The sequence below is a fragment of the Nansenia antarctica genome, assembly GCF_963989245.1.
Source record: "Nansenia antarctica genome assembly, chromosome: 5".
Lineage (NCBI taxonomy): Eukaryota > Metazoa > Chordata > Actinopteri > Argentiniformes > Microstomatidae > Nansenia > Nansenia antarctica.
The window spans coordinates 30,770,349-30,789,763 of record NC_137690.1 but is presented as its reverse complement, the minus strand read 5'-3'; the positions used below and the strand labels follow the sequence as shown (position 1 = coordinate 30,789,763).

Genomic DNA, 19,415 nt, shown 5'->3' with positions numbered 1-19,415 from the left:
TTTCTTTGGTGTTTTTTTCCCATGCTAACTTGCAGCTGACCCTCTGTCCCCACAGGCTGCAGGTGTGGCCAGGCTACTCCACCGCCATAAAGCGCACGGACGGAGGCCTGTATCTCGCAGTGGACGTGTCCCACAAAGTGCTGAGGAACGACTCGGTCCTGGATGTCATGTGAGCAGCACCCTGCGTCTGTCACGGCCTCCCTCCCCGAAGGAGTGGTCACATTGGGCTTACCGTACGACCAGAGCGCATGCCAAGACACAATGTGCTGCAGCGAATTGTACATGATACAACTTTTCATGGAAGTGATGCATTTTTACTCACAGTGCTTAGAATGTTCATCCACATTTAAACACACATTATGTCTTGTCCCTGGGCATACAGACCACACAGTCTTGGCACATTCACTGATACTCATATATACTCACTTCATATGTATATGTTTAAACACAGGCATCATTTTCAATCTGTGCAGTGGCACAGATTTAGACACAAGGATAGGATAGAATAGGATACAACTCAAGGATACAAAGTCCTTGGCTTCAACCACTTTAAGCCCACCTACGGGGCTTGTAGCTTGTAGATAGACTGACAGGTGGATGCGGTAAGACAGTGAGCGGTGACAGGGGGACTCATGGGCCCTTCTGCTTTGAAGGAACGTGATCTTCCAGCAGAGCAGAGAGAGCTTCCAGGACGAGTGCACCAAGGAGTTGATAGGCAGCATCGTCATCACCCGCTACAACAACCGCACCTACCGCATCGACGACATCGTGTGGAGCAAGTCCCCCAAAGACACCTTCACTATGGCCGACGGTTCCCAGATCAGCTCTGTGGACTACTACAGGTAGGTCTGACTGTTCCCAGATCAGCTTTGTGGACTACTACAGGTAGGTCTGATGGTTCAGAGATCAGCTTTGTGGTCTATACAGGTAGGTCTGACTGTTCCCAGATCAGCTTTGTGGTCTATACAGGTAGGTCTGATGGTTCAGAGATCAGCTTTGGAAGGACGAGTGCCATGTCACGTTTGAATAAAGTGTTTTTCTTTTTAAATTATTTTTTATATATTTTTAATGTCCATCAATCAAGCTTTATTTATATAGAGCCTTTCGTGCAATACAAGGGGCTTAACAGTAAAATGAAAATACGACAATACAATTCTAATACACAATAAAGTAAACATGAACAACAATACAATTAAACTACAGCAATACAGTCAAAATGAACAATACTACAATTAAATGCAGCAATAAAAATAAATAGTCTAGTGTATATTCTAACCTGCTTTGCTTCTTATCTCAACAGCAAAAACTATGGCATCACTGTAAAAGAGGGAGACCAACCCATGCTGGTCCACCGCCCAAAGGAAAGGTCCAAGCCCGGAGAAAAGGTCAAACTATCGTCCTAGTTCACATGAAATGCAAAGAAGGGCACTCGATTTCTGTACCTCAATGCAGCTGTTGTTATTGTGCTACATACTCATGGTGTGCAATATTCATCTCAAACTAGGATTTGGATCACAACATCTAGACTTTATACAGGACTCGTCTAAATTCTTAAAAATCAATGCCACCTACTGGCTGTGCTGAGTATTGAACGTCATTTCAGCATGTGTGGGCTTTTCATACCTCTATTGTATTAGCACATTTACCTCCTAGACAGTGGTGTAGTCTTCGTGATACGCAGGACTACGCCGTATACCCACTATAGGAAAGGCCAAGGATTTCCGTATACCCACTTTAAAATGTGTGAGGATACGTAACAGCGTTTTGTGACAGAACTTTCACACTTTCATTCATCAAATTCACCCCGTCTGTGTTATGACTCACTTGACTTTTGGACCACTGGGACTGACTATAGCGTCATATATCATCAACGGGGGGGGAGAAATGCGACCTGAAATATGTCAAAATGCAGCACTATCATGCACAGATCAGCCTTATAACATGTAATGTTAGATATATAACGTTAGACAGAGCGCAGATTTATTTATATGGCGTTCCGAAATGAACGATATGAGGCTGGGAGGGAAAAATCACAGTATACCCACTAGGAAAAAACTAGACTACACCCCTGGTGCTAGATAATGTTACGGGAACCTATGTGTCAGCAACCTATATGACAGCAAGTCATAACCGGCGAGATCCTCCTCCTGCCCGAACTGTCCTTCATGATGGGGATCCCTGACAGGATGAGAAAGGACTTCCGGGCCATGAAGGTAAAGTCGTCGTGTCAGCCGCTCAGGCTCCGCCTGGGGTGGTAACCCTTGACCTCCACAATTCATGAAGCCCTGTTCTTTTTTCTTTTTTTTTATCACTTGAGTTTTTATTGGGTTTCAGCATAGACATGGACAGAACATCATATCTCCATCTTAAATGGTAAAACAAAGGGTAAAGAAACAAAGCATGGCCCCTCAACAGAGGGGTAAAAAACTGAAAAAGAAAAGAAAAAGAAAAGTAAGAAAAAAGGGAGCACACCCATTCACTGAAGCAGCTCCTGAAGCACATCAACACTAACCAGGAAGCCCAGACAGAGCTGGCTCGCTGGGGGCTGGACGTCAGCCAGGACATCCTGGTGGTGAGACCTCCACACACACACACACACACACACACACACACACACACACACACACACACACACACACACACACACACACACACACACACACACAACCTCCTTACTCTCTGGCCCTTCTGTCATTCTCTCTCTTCTGTCACTCTACTGTTTCTCTGTCGTTACCTGTAACTGTCTGTTCACCAAGCACAAAAAGCTGTACTCCACAACCTAATGCCTTATTCAGGGTTCCCGCGCTGGTCTTAAAAAGCCTTAAAGTCTAAAATCCAACAAAGTTAGTTATTCAGTTATTCGGTCTAAAAATGAGCTACTAAGTCTTAAAAATGAGATCCTGCAAGGAAATCAGTCCGACCACATCTATTTATGCAGAAATTAATCAAGCTGGAACCAGAAAAAAATCCAATTCGCTTCCTTTTTTGTCTGTATGGCAGTGAAATCCCTAATTTTATCACCTCGAGGATGACAAAAAGCGATCATATGGTGTTGCGAATAGGTCTAAAATTCTATTTAAAGAGGTCTCTAAAAAGGTCTTACATTTGACTTGTAGGAACTCTGTCTAGGCCTAAATGAAGAAGGATCCTTAGAAAAGTGAAGGAACTGATGTAGACGAGAGGAGGGGAAAACTCCTCCCCTAAAGTGGCTTGTTAGAGGGCTGTCCTCCTTAATCAACTAAAAGCAGTGTACAGCGAGAAGGGTAAGAGCTGGGAAGAGAGGGAAGGCAGGACTCCAGAGGACTTTCTGACATCTCCTAATGGATCAGGACAGCTGCTGAAACACAAACACCTAACGAGTTACAGAGGACTCTACGGTGAAGGCGAAAGAGCGTTTATGCATAGCCCCTGACTCCTAATCCTTCATGCACATATGCACAAATCCACAACCTGGTTTTACGAGCACCTGGGACTGATTTCCCACTTGAAACATTTAATGCACACAAACTCGCGACGAGCACCAATGTCGATCATTCGATACGCTATCGATATGAGTCAACATCGATATGAGAGTGGTATATCACGAATATAACTCTCTTCTTCCTCTTTATTATCATGTAAACATTGTTGGTCGCAAGGGTGCATGAACATTTCCCCGGCCAGTCAGTCATTAAGCTCACAGAACAGACGTACGTAACCGACTGGTAGAAATACAAATGTAAGTTGATTCCTTTGGTGTTCAAAATGTATCCTATTTGCAAAGATGGGAGGTCTAGCTTTCTAGCAAACTTGGAAAAACTGCACACATACACTGGCTCCCCGCTGGTGGAATGAGCTTCCCACGGCTGTCAGAACTGCAGAGTCACTACCCATCTTCCGTCGTAGACTGAAGACCCATCTCTTCAGGTTACACATTAACTGCTCCTCCTGAGACACCTACTGCCCCCCAGCACTGCGTCTCCTGAAGACACCCGCTTTTCCCCTCTACTGTGTCCCCTAAAAACTTCTATTGACCCCGTTGTACTGTTTCTCCAGTGTCTATAAAAAAAACCGAGGTTTAGAAGAAGGTGATAGAAGAAGGTTTTCCTTCTATCAATGGCCCCGGGCCTGAGCTGGATTACTCTTCCTGCTACGACTGGTGGATTGATGATTCACTTGCTTAGTCAAATGTATTGATTGTAAGTCGCTTTGGAATAAGCCGTCTGCTAAATGCCAAAAATGTAAGAAATGTAAATGTAAAAAGCGTGGGCATGTGAGGTCCTTTAGCTGTTGTCAGCATTGGGCTGCGACTTGCTACCGAAGCACGACTTGCACTATAAACTAGAAATGTTTTGTTCTAACTAAGTAAGCACCGGCTGAGGAAATGCAACTACAATGATGGACACTGACATGGACAATTTCTATCACTAACACAGACCCTGAACCTTCTCTTTGACCGATTTTAACACTTCTCTTTTTTGCGTCAGACTACAGGAAGATCTCTGCCCTTGGAGACCATCTGTCTGCAGTCTGCATCCTTCGTCACGGGCGCTGACGTCAACTGGTCCAGGGAGATTGTCAGGGACGCTTCCATCAGCTGTGTGAGTCTAGGGTCGACCACAGCGCTATCCTGCCAAGGGACTGACTTGTGCATGCTCCGCGATCTTTATCAGAGTTGATTAAAGATGCTCCGTGCCGTCGCGATACGTGGACCCCTCAAACTTTTAATCGACAAAACAAGAGAAATTGAAAACAGCCTGAGGGCCTCCCTGCCACACAATGTTTTTTTGTTTTTTTGGCTTTCTGAGCGGCAACTCACTCAGCCTGATTAATTGTGTCTGTATCGCTCTCTCTCCTCATTTCATGCTGTCGAGGGCAAATTTCCATTACCGTGTGTGAGTGGTTGGTTTCTTCAGGCTTCACTGATTGCCTGGAGCTATGTCTACCTCTCGGGTTATCTTGGTTGTCAAATGTAGAACAGCCATCAGGTGAGATGTTTATATACAAGTACGTCCTCCTGTCTCACCTGCACTTTTTTATTGCCACCGTTTACAGGTATTTTTTTTTCCAGTCCCACTCATATTTGTCATTTCATTGGACAGAGATAGTGAAGACAGACAGGAGAGTAAGGAGAAGAAGGGTATGTCAGCAGGGCATGGGTCTGATTCGAACCCAGGCCGACATGGGCGTATGTGTGCACTGTAGAACCGTGGTGCTACTCCCCAGGCCACTTTCTTGTCTTGTTCAATGTATTATTTGTTTCAAATAAGATAGAAAAAGTGTAGAGCGTTCGGTTTTCATCCGCTCACTGTCCTGGTCCGTTTGTCTCTCAAGATCCCCATGCACTGCTGGGCCATCTTCAACCCCTGCCGCTGCGCCGACCAGACGGAGGAGCTGGTGGCCACCTTCGGGAAGGTGGCGGGGCCCATGGGTCTGCGTCTGGACCGACCCATCCGGGTGGAGCTGAGGGACGACCGCACAGAGACCTACCTCAAGAGCATCCACTCCCAGCTCACCAGCGAGGTAGGGGGGGGGCCGACAGGCGTCTGTCTGTCTCACACGGACGGTAGTGCCTGCCGACTTGAGACAAGTGTTGTGAAGTAATGAGTTTATTGATTTGATTGAGTTTATCGTACAGAACAAAAGCCAGTGAGTGGGGTGGTTCAGGTTACCATAGTGACTGTATTCATGAACTTTCCCTCTCTCTCTCTCTCTTTTATCGTGGCGCGTTTCAGCCCAACGTGCAGATGGTGGTGTGCATCATGACAGGCAACAGAGACGACCTCTACAGCGCCATCAAGAAGATGTGCTGCGTCCAGAACCCCGTCCCCTCGCAGGTCCGTCACGCCTCTGACCACTGGGATCACCACAGACCCAAACCCCTTCAATGTTCAAAGCAGGGCTCACCACAGACCCAAACCCCTTCAATGTTCAAAGCGCTTAAAGTACTCGAATTTGACGCTCAGAAATGAAATGTAAGACCTGAATCTGACAGTTTCTCAGTTGGGTCTCAATTGATTTCGAAGTTCCCCGGGTTCCATGAGAATTATCCTGGAATATCATTTCAGATGTTGTTGTTTTTTTTGCGAGCAATATATAACCACTTCGGTTTTGTTTCCCGCTGTTTCAATTGACAAGTGCTCTGCTGCCCTGTTACACATGCTGTCGTCGTGGTAATGTAGATAGACAACATGGAGTGCGATAACAGAACCACTACATGGATGTAATGTGGGCTTGCTTCAAGGAGAACTAGAACATAACCTAGGTGAACAGGCTTCCATCCATCTGTGTAGGCACTACTTTGGTTTTAAATCCAGCAAGAACATACACGTTTTGATCTGTATTTGAAAAAACTATAATTAGACAATACTCACATTCTTCTTCTTACATATGTAAGAAATAGAAAATAAAAATGTTAACGCCAAAGAGCACATTTTGACACTAGAAGCCCGGCCCTCCTTACTAACCAACGTACCCAGGTTTATGTCTGGAGCCTGCCATTCCTTAGTGTATCAGTGGAATCATCCATGTGAATTGTGTCAATCTGCAACAAAAAAAAATTTGGGTGGGGGGGGTCTATGGGCCCTATTATGCTATTATGCGATCTGACTTTGCGCCTAGCGCTAAGAAGTGGTTTGAAAAGTTATTAGGCGCTAGTGGGTCGGCGCGCATGCGCAAACCGCGGAGGCGCGCTCGTGTTTCAAAACGTGCATGAAGTCTAGCGCCTATGAACTGCATAATAGCATAGCGCTTATGACTTAACGCAGCCGGTTCTTAAAGGGAATGGCACCTGGCACGCTGATTGGGTTGATTGAGAAGACGCCCAAAACACACCCATGACTAATTTCTGGGCTTAGCGCCGGGTCTTAGGCGCCCACTACCGCACGCATAATAGCAAAGTGGCCTTGACCACGCCTCCACGTCTTAAGTTTAGATCTACCGCCTCGTCTTATTGCTTAAGACTTATGAAGTGCATAATAGGGCCCTAAGTGTCATCCAAGTCTCATGATGCGTGAGCTAACTAATGTTCCTGTCTGCTGAACTCCACTACTGTTGAAATAACTTTTAGCTTCAGGCAGCTAGGTACAATTCCTGACAGCGTGGAGAACAACAGTCACAGTAAACTGTTTTCGAAGTAATTATGCAGGTGTTAAGGTCAGGGCTGCCGCTACTTACACGCGCCTCATTGTTAGACCACCGTTAGTGCTAGCGATATCCATTTAGCACTATTAGTGCTAGCACTACCCCCCCCCCCCCCCCCCCCCCGTGAACCTCTAAGGTTAGCCACGCATTGATCATTTTCTTAGTTTTCAGGCAAAAGTGTCACCTTTTTGGGCCATCACCAGTTTGCACCCCTGCATTGAATTCGGTCAATACGATGTTGCAAATAATGAACTGGCTGTGTCAGGTCAGGACTTAGGAATCATTAGAATATCATTTTAAAGAGCTTCCATATTGAATATAACATTGACGGACATTGTTGGTGTAACGGTAAATAGCCTACTGTAAAAACAACAACAACCTGCAGTCAAATGTGACGTCTGGAGTGAAACTAATGTAATTAGCGTTTGAAAACACCGGTGTGATGAAGGGCGCATGGCGGTTCTTCACATGCTGCACTGGGTTTTATGTCATCGCTTTGATCATGCAAATAATGATAGCCTGTCTGTGTTGCTGTTGAGGTTGAAATGGGTAAGCCATTCATAACTGTAGTGTCAGCTTCAATTCATCATCATGAGGGTCAAAGCTAGACTGAGAGTGCAAGCGGTCCATTTGCGCCTTTTGGGAGCAGGCGTTAACCACACCTCAGGACGTGACTAAGAGAAGTCGGCGATCAAAAAAAGCTGTGGTAGTCATGGAAATGCCTCCCGTTTTTTTTCTGTGTGATATTTGACATTGGAATAATGCTATTATGTTAAAAACACGATTGGGGAAAAATGGGGGATGGAGGAGGGCATGGGCTTCACAATGGCAGAGTTGTTTTATTATAGTCTCACCTCGCACCCGCGGGCGTCCGTTTGGTATGATGTGTTAAAGTAGTCCTGTGGGATTTGGATAGTTAGTTAGATGGTTGTATAGTTTGACTGAAGCGGTATCTTTTCTACGATAATTATAAGAATATAATAAATGACAGATGAGAAAACGGTCTCCCATCACAGTTATATCCTTTCAGATAATAATAATAATAATAACTTTAATAAAAAAAAAAAAGGTCAGAAATCTTGGTGTAATTCTAGACTCCGATCTAAACTTCAACAGCCACATAAACTCAATAACTAAATCAGCCTACTATCACCTGAAAAACATAACAAGAATGAGAGGTTTCATGTCCAAGAAAGACCTTGAAAAACTCATCCATGCATTTGTTTCGAGTAGACTTGATTATTGTAATGGTCTACTAACAGGCCTATCTTTTTTTTATTTTTTTTTATACATAGAACACTACATTGAATCAACAAAACAAACCTCCACAATACCCACACAAGAGACAAACAAACATAAATTACACATTATATATATATATACCCATACACATACATACGCGTACACATATATACACTATATATGCATATTAATGCACTTACTGTAACGCCAAAGCAAATTCCTATATGTGTATGCATAATGGAAATAAACGTTATCTGAATCTGAATATATACATACATATACACAAAATTAAAAAAAAGAAGAAAAAAAAAGAAAAAAAAGAAATGGGGGTCAATATGCACCTTTCGCAAGCTCATCAGTCAGCACAACACACTAATCTATACACAGACTCGCAACGTCACGTGGCAGGTGGTCAAATAAGGGTTTCCATATTCTAATAAAGAGCTGTTCGTTGCCCTTTACTCTAGCACTCAGTCTTTCCATCTGTAAGATTTTGAAGATCTCACGATACCATTGAGTGATTGTTGGGGGCTTTTCCATAATCCAGTTGAATAGAATACATCTCCTAGCCAGAACTAGCAATTTCTGGAGAAGCAGAACATTAGACTGATTCAATGGCATATTTCGTTCAGGGAGACTCAGTAGGAAGAGGCCTGGTTTCATTTCAATGCTGCATTTAAAGATGTTATTCAATTCTTTGGCGACCAGTGACCAGAATTTTGAAATGGTAGAACATCGCCAGAAGCAGTGGATATAAGTGCCATTTTTCTCCTTACACTTGGAGCAAAGTGGTGATCTGGACGGGTCAAATTTATTAAGGATATATGGAGTTCTATGTTGTCTATGCAAAATGTTGTACTGAGTCTCCTTAAATGTATTACAGCAAAAAGTGCTACTGCAAGAAGTAATACATGTAGTCCAGTCTGCCCCTTCATACTTAGATTCCAAGTCCCTCTCCCAAGTAGCTATTACATGGTCTATATTATGTTTGTTACAAGTGTCTAAAAAGTTATAGAAATAAGAAATAAACCCTCTAGGTTGTGAGAACCGGGTAAGACATTCATCTAAAGAGCTCCTTACTGGCCCCCCTGGAGACAGTTTAATATTGGTATCTATGAAATGGCGTACTTGTAAATAAGCAAATAAATGTTTATTAGGTATAGCAAACTGAGACTGAACCTGGGTAAATGACATGAGAACCTCGTCCGTGAATAAATCACCTATGACCCTAACTCCCTTCCTATACCATTCATTGAAAACACTACTATTAATACCTGGAGGGAAGGTCTTATTACCAATTATTGGAGTCAGGGAAGAGAAACATCCCTTCGTACCAGTATGGCTTGTAATTTCTCCCCACGCTCTTACTGTGCTATAGCTAATGGAATTCTTAATGCTTGATGGTATTTGTTTTCTGTCACCAGTTAGAAAACTTAACAGAGTTACAGGTGAACAACACCATTCATCAATGTGTTTACCCACTCCATTAAGGTAATCTTTTAACCATTCCAACATGATCCCAGCATGACAGGCCAAATTGTAATTGAAAATATTGGGGAGTGCTAAGCCCCCTCTTTCTACAGGTAGCTGGAGTGTTTTCATCTTTAGTCTGGGTTTCTTCCCCTGCCAAATGAACTTGGAGAGGTCCCTTTCAAAGTTCTTGACTGTCTTTTTTGTTATCCATAGTGGAAGCATTTGCATAGGGTACAGCAAGCGTGGGAGGATATTCATTTTAATTAGATTAACTCTACCAATCCATGATATAGGGAGATGTAGCCATCTCTGCATGTCCAATTTTACTTTTTTCAGTACTGTACTTAGATTGTTTTTAAATAGATCCTGTGGATTTGGAGACACTGTAATGCCTAGATAAGTAAATCCTTGAGTGGACCACTGAAAAGGAACATTTGGAATACTAGGTTGATCAGTAGCTCCCCCTAGTGGCATTGCTACAGAGTTATTTAAATTGACCTTGTACCCTGACTCAGGACTGAAAGAATCAAATACTGACAGGATGGCAGGAACTGATATTTCCGGACTAGAGACATAAAGCAGGATGTCATCAGCAAATAGATTAATCTTGAGTACATGCTTTCCCAGCTGAGTACCAGATATGTCACAATGATTTCTTATTGCCTCTGCAAGAGGTTCTATAGCAATAGCAAACAGAAGGGGTGAAAGTGGGTCTCCCTGGCGGGTAGACCTACCTAACTTAAAGGATGATGAACGCATGCCATTTACTACCACACTAGCACTTGGTGAGTGATAGAGAAGCCTCACCCATTTTATAAAGATCTCCCCTATTCCAAACTTCTCCAGGGTTTTAAACAAGTAAGGCCACTCTATCCTGTCAAATGCCTTTTCAGCATCAAGTGAAACAGGCCTATCTAAAGGAGCTGTTCGTAAATTGCAACTCATCCAAAACACCGCTGCTAGGGTCCTAACAAAAACAAAGACATTTGAACACATTACACCAATCCTGAGATCCCTGCACTGGCTACCAGTCTCTCAGAGAATTGAATTCAAAATCCTCCTAATTACATACAAATCACAAAATGGTCTTGGACCAAAATACATATCAGATCTCCTCCCACCCTATATTCCCGCAAGGTCCCTAAGGTCAGCTGAGGCAAATCAGCTAATAATTCCAAGAGTAAAAACAAAACACGGTGCAGCAGCTTTCAGTCACGCTGCTGCATGCTCCTGGAACAAACTCCCTGAAGAAATCAAACAGGCCCAAACCCTTAAAATATTTAAATCTAAGCTAAAAACCTTCATGTTTTGCACCAGTTATGATTAAACACAAACACTTCTATCAATGTCTTTTTTTCCATTAACTATTGTCTTTTTAAATGTTTTATCTATTTACTTCTTATATTTGCTTTTATTCATTGTAAATTTTATTTTTGTATTTTTAAATAATGCATGTAAAGCACTTTGAATTGCCCCTGTTGTATGAAATGTGCTATACAAATAAACTTGCCTTGCCTTGCCTAATTTATATAGCGCCTTTCAAAAAGCCCAAGGACGCTTTACATGGGAATGATCGGACAGACAAAACAGAAAACAAACAAAAGCAAAACTGAAACAATGACTAGGGGCCAAAGGCCTTGGAGAACAGATGAGTTTTGAGGGCTAGTTTGAAGGAGTCCAGGGTGGGGGCGTTGCGGATCACTGTGGGGAGGGAGATATGTGTAATGAGGGAGATATGTGTACGCCGATAATATGCATGGAACTTTTCCTGGATACATGGTGTACAGGTTTTTCGCCCTTGCTTGCTTGCTTTGCGCCGGTGGTCCTTGGGCCTCCCCTTGGGGGCCCCCGGCTGCCCCGTGTGCTTGGTCTGTTCCGCCGCCGGGGCACCTGCTTAGCCGTCCTTGTGCGGGGCCTTTGTGATCTGTGCTTGCTTGGCTGGGCCGGGTGTGCTGGTGGTGGGGCGGGCTGGGTGTGTGGGGCGGCGGGGGCTCCCCGGGGGGGCTGGGTGTGTGGGGCGGCGGGGGCTCCCCGGGGGGGGGGTGTGGGGGCCCACCGCTGGGTGCTGGTAGGCAAACTGGCTAGTAGTCGCTCTATGTATAGAGGGCTGCAAGGGAATTTTCCTGGCTACATAGTGTACAGGTTTTTACTTTTACTTTTGCCTGCTTGCGGCTCTGTCAGTATTGATTGATTGATTGATTGATTGATTGACTGAGAATGTTCATTATGTGAAGCGCATTGAGTTGCATCTTGTAAGAAATGCGCTATACAAATAACATTTGATTTGATTTGATTTGATATGTGAATGTGTTCAACTGTTGTGTCGCAAATGCTGCATGAAAGTGACAAATCAGATAAGAGAATAGTACTGCTACGTGACTCGCAAAAAAAATCGACGACAGTTGGTGAAATAGCTAGCATGGCGGAAGCTCCACGGAAGAAACCCAAAATATATCATTTCCATCCAGAATGGGAAGAATAATTTATTTTTACCTTGGTGAACGACAAGTGTGTATGTATGCTGTGCAACCAAACACAAGCACTGGCTAAAAGAGGAAATCTGGAGCGGCACCACAACACCAACCACCAGAAATTCAAAGACAGCTACCCGCCAAAGAGCACAATCCGTGCAAGGAAAGTAAACGAGCTGAAATCAGGGTTGAAGGTCCAGCAATCCCTTTTCACCAAACCTGCTTCTCAAAATAAGGCTGCTAGTGAAGCGTCGTTTCGGGTAAGTTACCTTTTGGCTAAACACAAGAAGCCCTTTACAGATGGAGAATTAGTCAAGGAAGCAATAGCCATTACCGCGGAGACTGTTTTCAGTGACTTCAAAAACAAAGAAGAGATCAAAACCGCACTACGTGGTGTACCTCTGGGCCCTGCAACAGTGACAAGGAGGGTCGAGTCACTGTCAGAGGACGTGGACAGACAAGTGTTAACGGATTTGGCACACTGTGAATATTTCTCATTACAGTTCGATGAATCCGTGGATGTAATGGACACAGCTCAGCTTGTTGCATTTGTCAAAATGGTTTTCCAGGATTCTACAACAAAGGAGGATTTCCTCACTCTTTTGCACTTAAAGGAGAAAACGAGGGGTGTGGATATTTACAATGAGTTCAAAAAATATGTCGGTGAAAATGACATACCCATTCATAAACTAGTGGCGATTACTACTGACGGGGCCCCAGCAATGCGCGGTGCGCGCAATGGATTTATTGGACTGTGTCGTAGTGACCCTGATTTTCCCTCCTTCGTCAATTATCACTGTGTGATCCATCAGCAGGCCTTGGCTGGTAAGGTGTTGGACTTTTCCCATGTAATGACACTGGTGGTGAAACTAGTCAACTCGATTCGAGCGAAAGCGCTTCAGCACCGCTTATTCAAAGCGTTATTGGACGAGCTCGACGCTGCTTACGGAGACCTGCTTCTCCATGCTTATGTGCGGTGGTTGAGTCGCGGCAAAGTGCTGCAGCGATTTGTCGACTTGCTGCCCGAGATCAAGACGTTCCTGTCGACAAGGCAAGTGGTAGTAAATATTTTCATAGGCAAAGGACTTAAATTGGTGTGGAAAGTCAGATCTTTACCTTTTCTTTTTACTGTTTTCCCCTGCTTTTATATTCATTCTATGCATGTATATGTTTTTATATATGTTTTTAATTCACTTTATGTTCTTATTCCTGTTGTAAAGCACTTTGAGCTGCATTTCTTGTATGAAAGGTGCTATATAAATAAAGCTTTACTTACTTACTTACTTACAAGGAACGAGGAGCACAAGGAACTGTCAGACGATGCGTGGCTACTGGACCTGGGGTTCCTGACAGACATAACGCAAAACTGAACGCACTCAACTACGAGCTGCAGGGAAAAGACCGACACCTTCCCCACACGATAAGCGCAGTAAATGGGTTCAAGGCCAAGCTCGGTGTTTGGACCACACACCTAAAGAATGGGAGGCTGACACACTTTCCCAACCTGGAGAAAATGGCACAGGCCTTGGAAGACAATGATGCTTTTCACCCTGAGCAGTACTGTGCTCCCCTGGACAAACTGGCAACAGAGTTCAATCGGTGTTTTGGTGAGTTAGATGTCATGGGAGATATTGCTGCATTTGTCTCAAACCCATTTGTGCCCATTGATATAGATAGATAGATAGATAGATAGATAGATAGATAGATAGATAGATAGATAGATAGATAGATAGATAGATAGATAGATAGATAGATAGATAGATAGACTTTATTTGTCATTGTTACAGTACAGGTACCAAACAACGAAATTTAGGAGGGGAGGCTCCCCTGGTGTTTAAGAAAGGAAAAAGAAACACATTTTGAAAAAGCATAGATGCATAAAATCACAAGAAGATAAAGAGCTGGTTTACATCAATAGAGGCTATGTACACAATCCACTGTACTATACTGCACAGATAGTCAACTAGGGTTGTCATATTGCACAAGAAAGTATTTTTTCACATTTTTTTAAAGTGTCACAGTTTGCAGGCTTGAAAATGTACATGTTTGTGCCTCAGCACTAGCTGCCATTTACAATCCGTCCGGACTTGTCCTGGGCCCAGGTAGAGCAGGTAGCAGCCAAATTCCAGCAAGTATTTACTTTGCCAAGTGGAGTTGACATGGAGATGGTTGATTTACAAAATGACATGGTCAAGGGACAGTGACTTTTGGGGACTTGTCAGCAGAGAGAAGTTTCCTCTTCTCACTGCATGTGCACTAAGAGTGAGTGCCTACTTTGGATCCACGTATCTCTGTGAAATGTCATTTTCACAGATGAAAATAATCAAATCAAAGTACAGGAGCCGCCTTACTGACAGACACCTCACAGACTGTCTCAGACTGGCAGTCAGTAGCTATGAGCCCAACTACAAAGCACTTGTAGACAGTATCCAGTCACAACCATCACACTGACTTGAGTGAGTAACATGACTGTTTCGATGTGAAAAGTCAGTAGCACTGACTGAGACACAAGTACACATTACAGTTCTACTTTATAAAATGATATAATTGTAAATATGTTTGTCAATGTTTGTTATGAAGGCCCACAATTTAGAGCCAGTTAGTTTCCCCAAATCAGCCCTATTTTGCCCCTGTTATTTCCTTTATTATTTTCCATACTGTTCATGTACGTTTCTCATGAAGGTGTATGTATTGTTATTGTAATTGTAGAAGTTCTGTCTTAGATTTGTTTAGTATTGTGTAAGCGCCAGTTTAGTGGGCGTGGTTTTGAGTGGCGTACGTGACCGGATGTATGGTTGGCGTACGTGACCGGATGTATGTTCGGTTGGTATATATAGCGACGGAAGTGGTCTGTGCGTCAGAGTGATGAGAGTAACGAGAGTGAGAAGAAGCAGAGAAAACGAGAAGTCGATCTAAGATGGCGGAGTCAGTAAAACGCACACCGTGCTGAAGCTGAAGACCTGAAGAGTGATTATTGAGTTTACCACTGTGACAGAGGGCAAACCTTACAGCAGCAATTCAACATCTCTCAACAGTCCACAAGGAGAACGGGAGACTCTGAGTGTCGGAGGAGACCTGCCTTTGGCATAGACTGTTGGTGGTGAATCACTGGCTGCCCGCATCAACGCGGGAGTTCGGAGTTTTAGTGGGTTAGCAGCGCTAGCCTAGTTTAGCGGTGTTCCCGTTAGCCAGCCTTGCCAGCCGCCGGCTGCTAACGTTGGACCAAGCGAGACCCAAGCTGGACAGAGCCGTCGCCTTCACGAGGTGGATTGCGACCGACCGTGGACCACCGGACCTGAGCCATTCACACCTCGTCGTGGACTACGAAGAAGCCCCTTTCCCTTCGAGTTGCTACGTCACCCCCCCCCTTTGTCTGCTGCCTTCCTCGAAGCACATGCGAGCTCCAACCAGGCCTCAACGCGCTCCTTTCAGTCCGGGACTCTAAGACTGCGTGTGAGTGAGTGATTGAGTGTGGGTGTGGCCGGCTGGGAGGGAGTATATACGGGGATGTATATATCATTTGTCTAAATAAATGTGTTTGTTCATCTTTGCTACATTACTGTGTGTTTAGTTGTCTGTTCGCTAATGCTAATTCTAATGCTAATGCTAATGCTAGTACTGCTAGTCTAAAGGGTTGCTGGCGCCCCCTGCCTGTATCCTCCTACACTGCCGATTTAGCTCCGAGTTAGTTAGATAACCAGCCCTTCCTAAATTCTACAGTCCTTTAGCTACTCCCTGGTTACAATGTTAATAATATGAGAAAGTACACATTAGTTTTACTTTTGTTTTGATGTGAAAAGTGATGCTGCATAAGATGACTGCCCTTAGCACTGACTGAGAAAGTACACATTACAGTTCTACTTTATAAAATGCTATAATTGTAAATATGTTTGTCAATGTTAATAATATGAGAAAGTACACATTAGTTTTACTTTTGTTTTGATGTGAAAAGTGATGCTGCATAAGATGACTGCACTTAGCACTGACTGAGAAAGTACACATTACAGTTCTACTTTATAAAATGCTAATTGTAAATATGTTTGTCAATGTTAATAAGTAAGAATAATAATTAAGTCAGTCAAGTGTCAAAATGTCAAGAATGTCAATTTGTTAACGTTGGCTAATGTTACTATGAACAAAATGATTTTATCATACATTCCTCCATTCCATCATTCCATGCCTTTATTTGTTTGTGTTGTAATGAAATGACATAATCAAACTTTGAATTGAATTTCAGTTATGTACAATTCTTAAAGCAAGACAGCTGCCTGATATGCTTGATACAGTCTTTTTTTTTTGTTGCATCAATTTTAATGTTGGACCAATGCATTGCATCTAATTAAAATACAGGCAAATAAACGTCATTAAGTTTGAAGTACTATCTTGGCTGTCTTTTTCTCTCAACGCTTCAATAGGTAGATCTTGCCTTCACCAAGGCCGAGGTCAGGGATCTTGGGCTTAAAAAGGTTGGTGACCAATGGTGTAGGCCATCAATATCCGGACCATCTCCCAGCCTCAGAAGCTGAGGAGCATCGCCCAGAAGATCTTGCTGCAGATGAACTGTAAACTTGGGGGAGAGCTGTGGACTGTGAATGTCCCTCTGGTGAGTATGAAACTCGTATTATGCTGGGTGTCCACGAAGGTGACTATGGTAAGATCAATCAATCAGACTGTATTTATACTATAATGCAGGACAAGTAGGTAAAAACAAAGAGATATCAAAAACACAACAAGATAAAAACAGAGAGATATTAAAAACGATATTAAACAAGATAAAGGACAAAGATGTTCTGTAAATATTAAAATATTCGTTTTTCTGTGACAAAAGACGAGACGATAACTGAACGAAAATGCACTGCTCAAAGAAATGAAGGGAATACTTCAAGGATATGCCTCCCCAGATCGTCACTGACAAGCCAAACCGGTCATGCTGGATGATGTTGCGGGCAGCATAACGTTCGCCACAGCGTCTCCAGATGCTTTCACGTCTGTCACATGTGCTCAGGGTGAACCTGCTTTCATCTGTGAAGAGAACGGGGCGCCAATGGCGAACCTGCCAGTTCTGGTGTTCTCTGGCAAATGCCAATCGAGCTGCATGGTGCTGGACGTCCCACTAGAGGACGTCTGGTCCTCATGCCACCCTCATGGAATCTGTTTCTATTTGGTCAGAAACATGCACATGAGTAGCCAGCTGGAGGTCATTTTGTAGGGCTCTGGCAGTGCTCCTCCTGTTCTTCCTCACATAAAGGAGCAGATACCGGTCCTGCTGCTGGGTTAGCCCTGTCCAGCTCTCCTTGTGTAATGGCCCATCTCCCGGTATCTCCTCTACGCTCTTGAGACTGCTGAGAGACACAGCAAACCTTCTTGCGACGGCATGTATGGATGTGCCATCCTAGAGGAGCTGGACTACCTGTGCAACCTGAATGGGCTGCAGGTACCGCGTCATGCTACCAGTAGTGACAAGGTCACTAGCAAAATGCAAAACCAGAGAAAGATCTGTCAGGAAGGATAAGGAGAGAGAATTGGTCTATGGCCACCACCTGCAAAACCATTTCCTTTCTGGGGGTTGTCTTGCTGTTGCCTCTCCTGTCCACCTGTTGTCGCTTTCATTTGCACCAAAGCAGGTGAAGTTGATTAACAATCGTTTACGTTTCCTAACTAGACAGATCGATCCCAGAAGTTTAATTGACTTGGTGTTATACTGTGATGATTAAGTGTTCCCTTAGTTTTTGGAGCAGTGTACATTTTCATATTGTTTGACTAAGGCCCTGTCCACACCTATACGTTTTTTTTGACAAATGTGGATTTTTCTATTCGTTTTGGGGGGTTCGTCCAGACGCAAACGAGTTTTTGCCCTCTGAAAACGAAGATGTTTAAAAACGCCTGCCAGAGTGAAGATCCTTAAAAAACGCTGTATATTTTTTGACGTCTGGACGAGATAGACGAGTTTTTTGTATTCGTCACGTCATCATGCGCGTAGATGATGCGCAGTGCAGCTGTTTTCTGTAACCCGCATGCGCTAACCCAGCCAACAACAACAACAACAATGGCGCCTTACAGGGTTGTTGCGTTCGTGCTGCAGAACCTATTGAGCTTGATTGGGCTTTTACAGCAAAATGTACTGTTGCTCCTCTACTACCACCGACAGCAACAAATGGACATAGAGAACATCTACAATATGTTCTTCAATACACCGCGGAGGACAACCAGAAGGGCAACAATTCAATTAAATGTATAATCAATAGTGTGATTTAGTCCAGGACTAGGCTTAAGCCTTGTCTGTGAAACCGGCCCCTTGACACTTACTAGGACAGTTGCATAGGAGAAAGACACTTAAGAGAACATTAGATTAGTCTTTTCTGTAAGTGAAGATATTATACAGAAGTCCTGTTCTGTGTTTATGTAAATTGTTCATTGCTATTCTTTTTTTAGGCTTATGCCATTACTTACTAGGAGAGGTGCATAAGAGAAAGACAATGTAGAGAGCCACAGTAGATTATTACACACTCTTATTTCTGTAAGTGAAGACATTTTTGTTTATTATTTGCGACATAATAATTACGACATACAATTCAAAGGTACAATAAAGAATGTTTATTTTGTTTTTTCACTGGGTAATGTTGCAGTGCATACAAAATATTGTAAGAAAATAAATAAAATGTCATCTTGACGGATTTACAAACATAGGAGCTGTCCAACAAAACGTTTCAAACACTGCGAAAATGGCAAGACTCCCAGTCAATGGTTGCATATGTTTTTTGTACTTTGTACTCAATAGTTAAACTCAACAATACTTCTACTTCACTGTCTGTCCAAATGAATGACTCCTTTGCTCCCCGAGGCGGCATGTTGTTTACGATTGGAATTTTGTATTTCGCGGATGTAACGCGGAAGAACCGCTTTAGCTTTTCCTGGCGTCTGATTGGCCAGCGGAGCTATGGGGTTAAAATGATATCGCCGACTACTGGTGTGGAATGCTCAATGACAGCGTTTATATTGCGTTCATACGTATGCATCTGGATGCAGATATTTTATAAACGTGCTCGTCTGGAAGGTGATATTTTTATATACAAAAAACGTTTATCAAAAAAACGTATTGGTGTGGAC

The 19,415-nt window shown here is 43.4% G+C and overlaps 1 protein-coding gene across 1 annotated transcript in view; it reads left to right on the top strand.

Annotated features, from left to right (window-relative positions):
* piwil2 (piwi-like RNA-mediated gene silencing 2) overlaps window positions 1-19,415 on the top strand; it is a gene marked incomplete at both ends in the record, with an annotated part of 45,691 nt that overhangs the window by 3,863 nt on the left and 22,413 nt on the right. Inside the window, 9 exons of the mRNA XM_080531555.1 lie at window positions 56-169; window positions 654-842; window positions 1,301-1,385; window positions 2,121-2,251; window positions 2,464-2,572; window positions 4,467-4,580; window positions 5,314-5,502; window positions 5,715-5,816; window positions 16,795-16,911. Coding sequence (XP_080387681.1) covers window positions 56-169; window positions 654-842; window positions 1,301-1,385; window positions 2,121-2,251; window positions 2,464-2,572; window positions 4,467-4,580; window positions 5,314-5,502; window positions 5,715-5,816; window positions 16,795-16,911 — 1,150 coding nt within the window. The remainder of the gene's footprint in view (window positions 1-55; window positions 170-653; window positions 843-1,300; window positions 1,386-2,120; window positions 2,252-2,463; window positions 2,573-4,466; window positions 4,581-5,313; window positions 5,503-5,714; window positions 5,817-16,794; window positions 16,912-19,415) is intronic.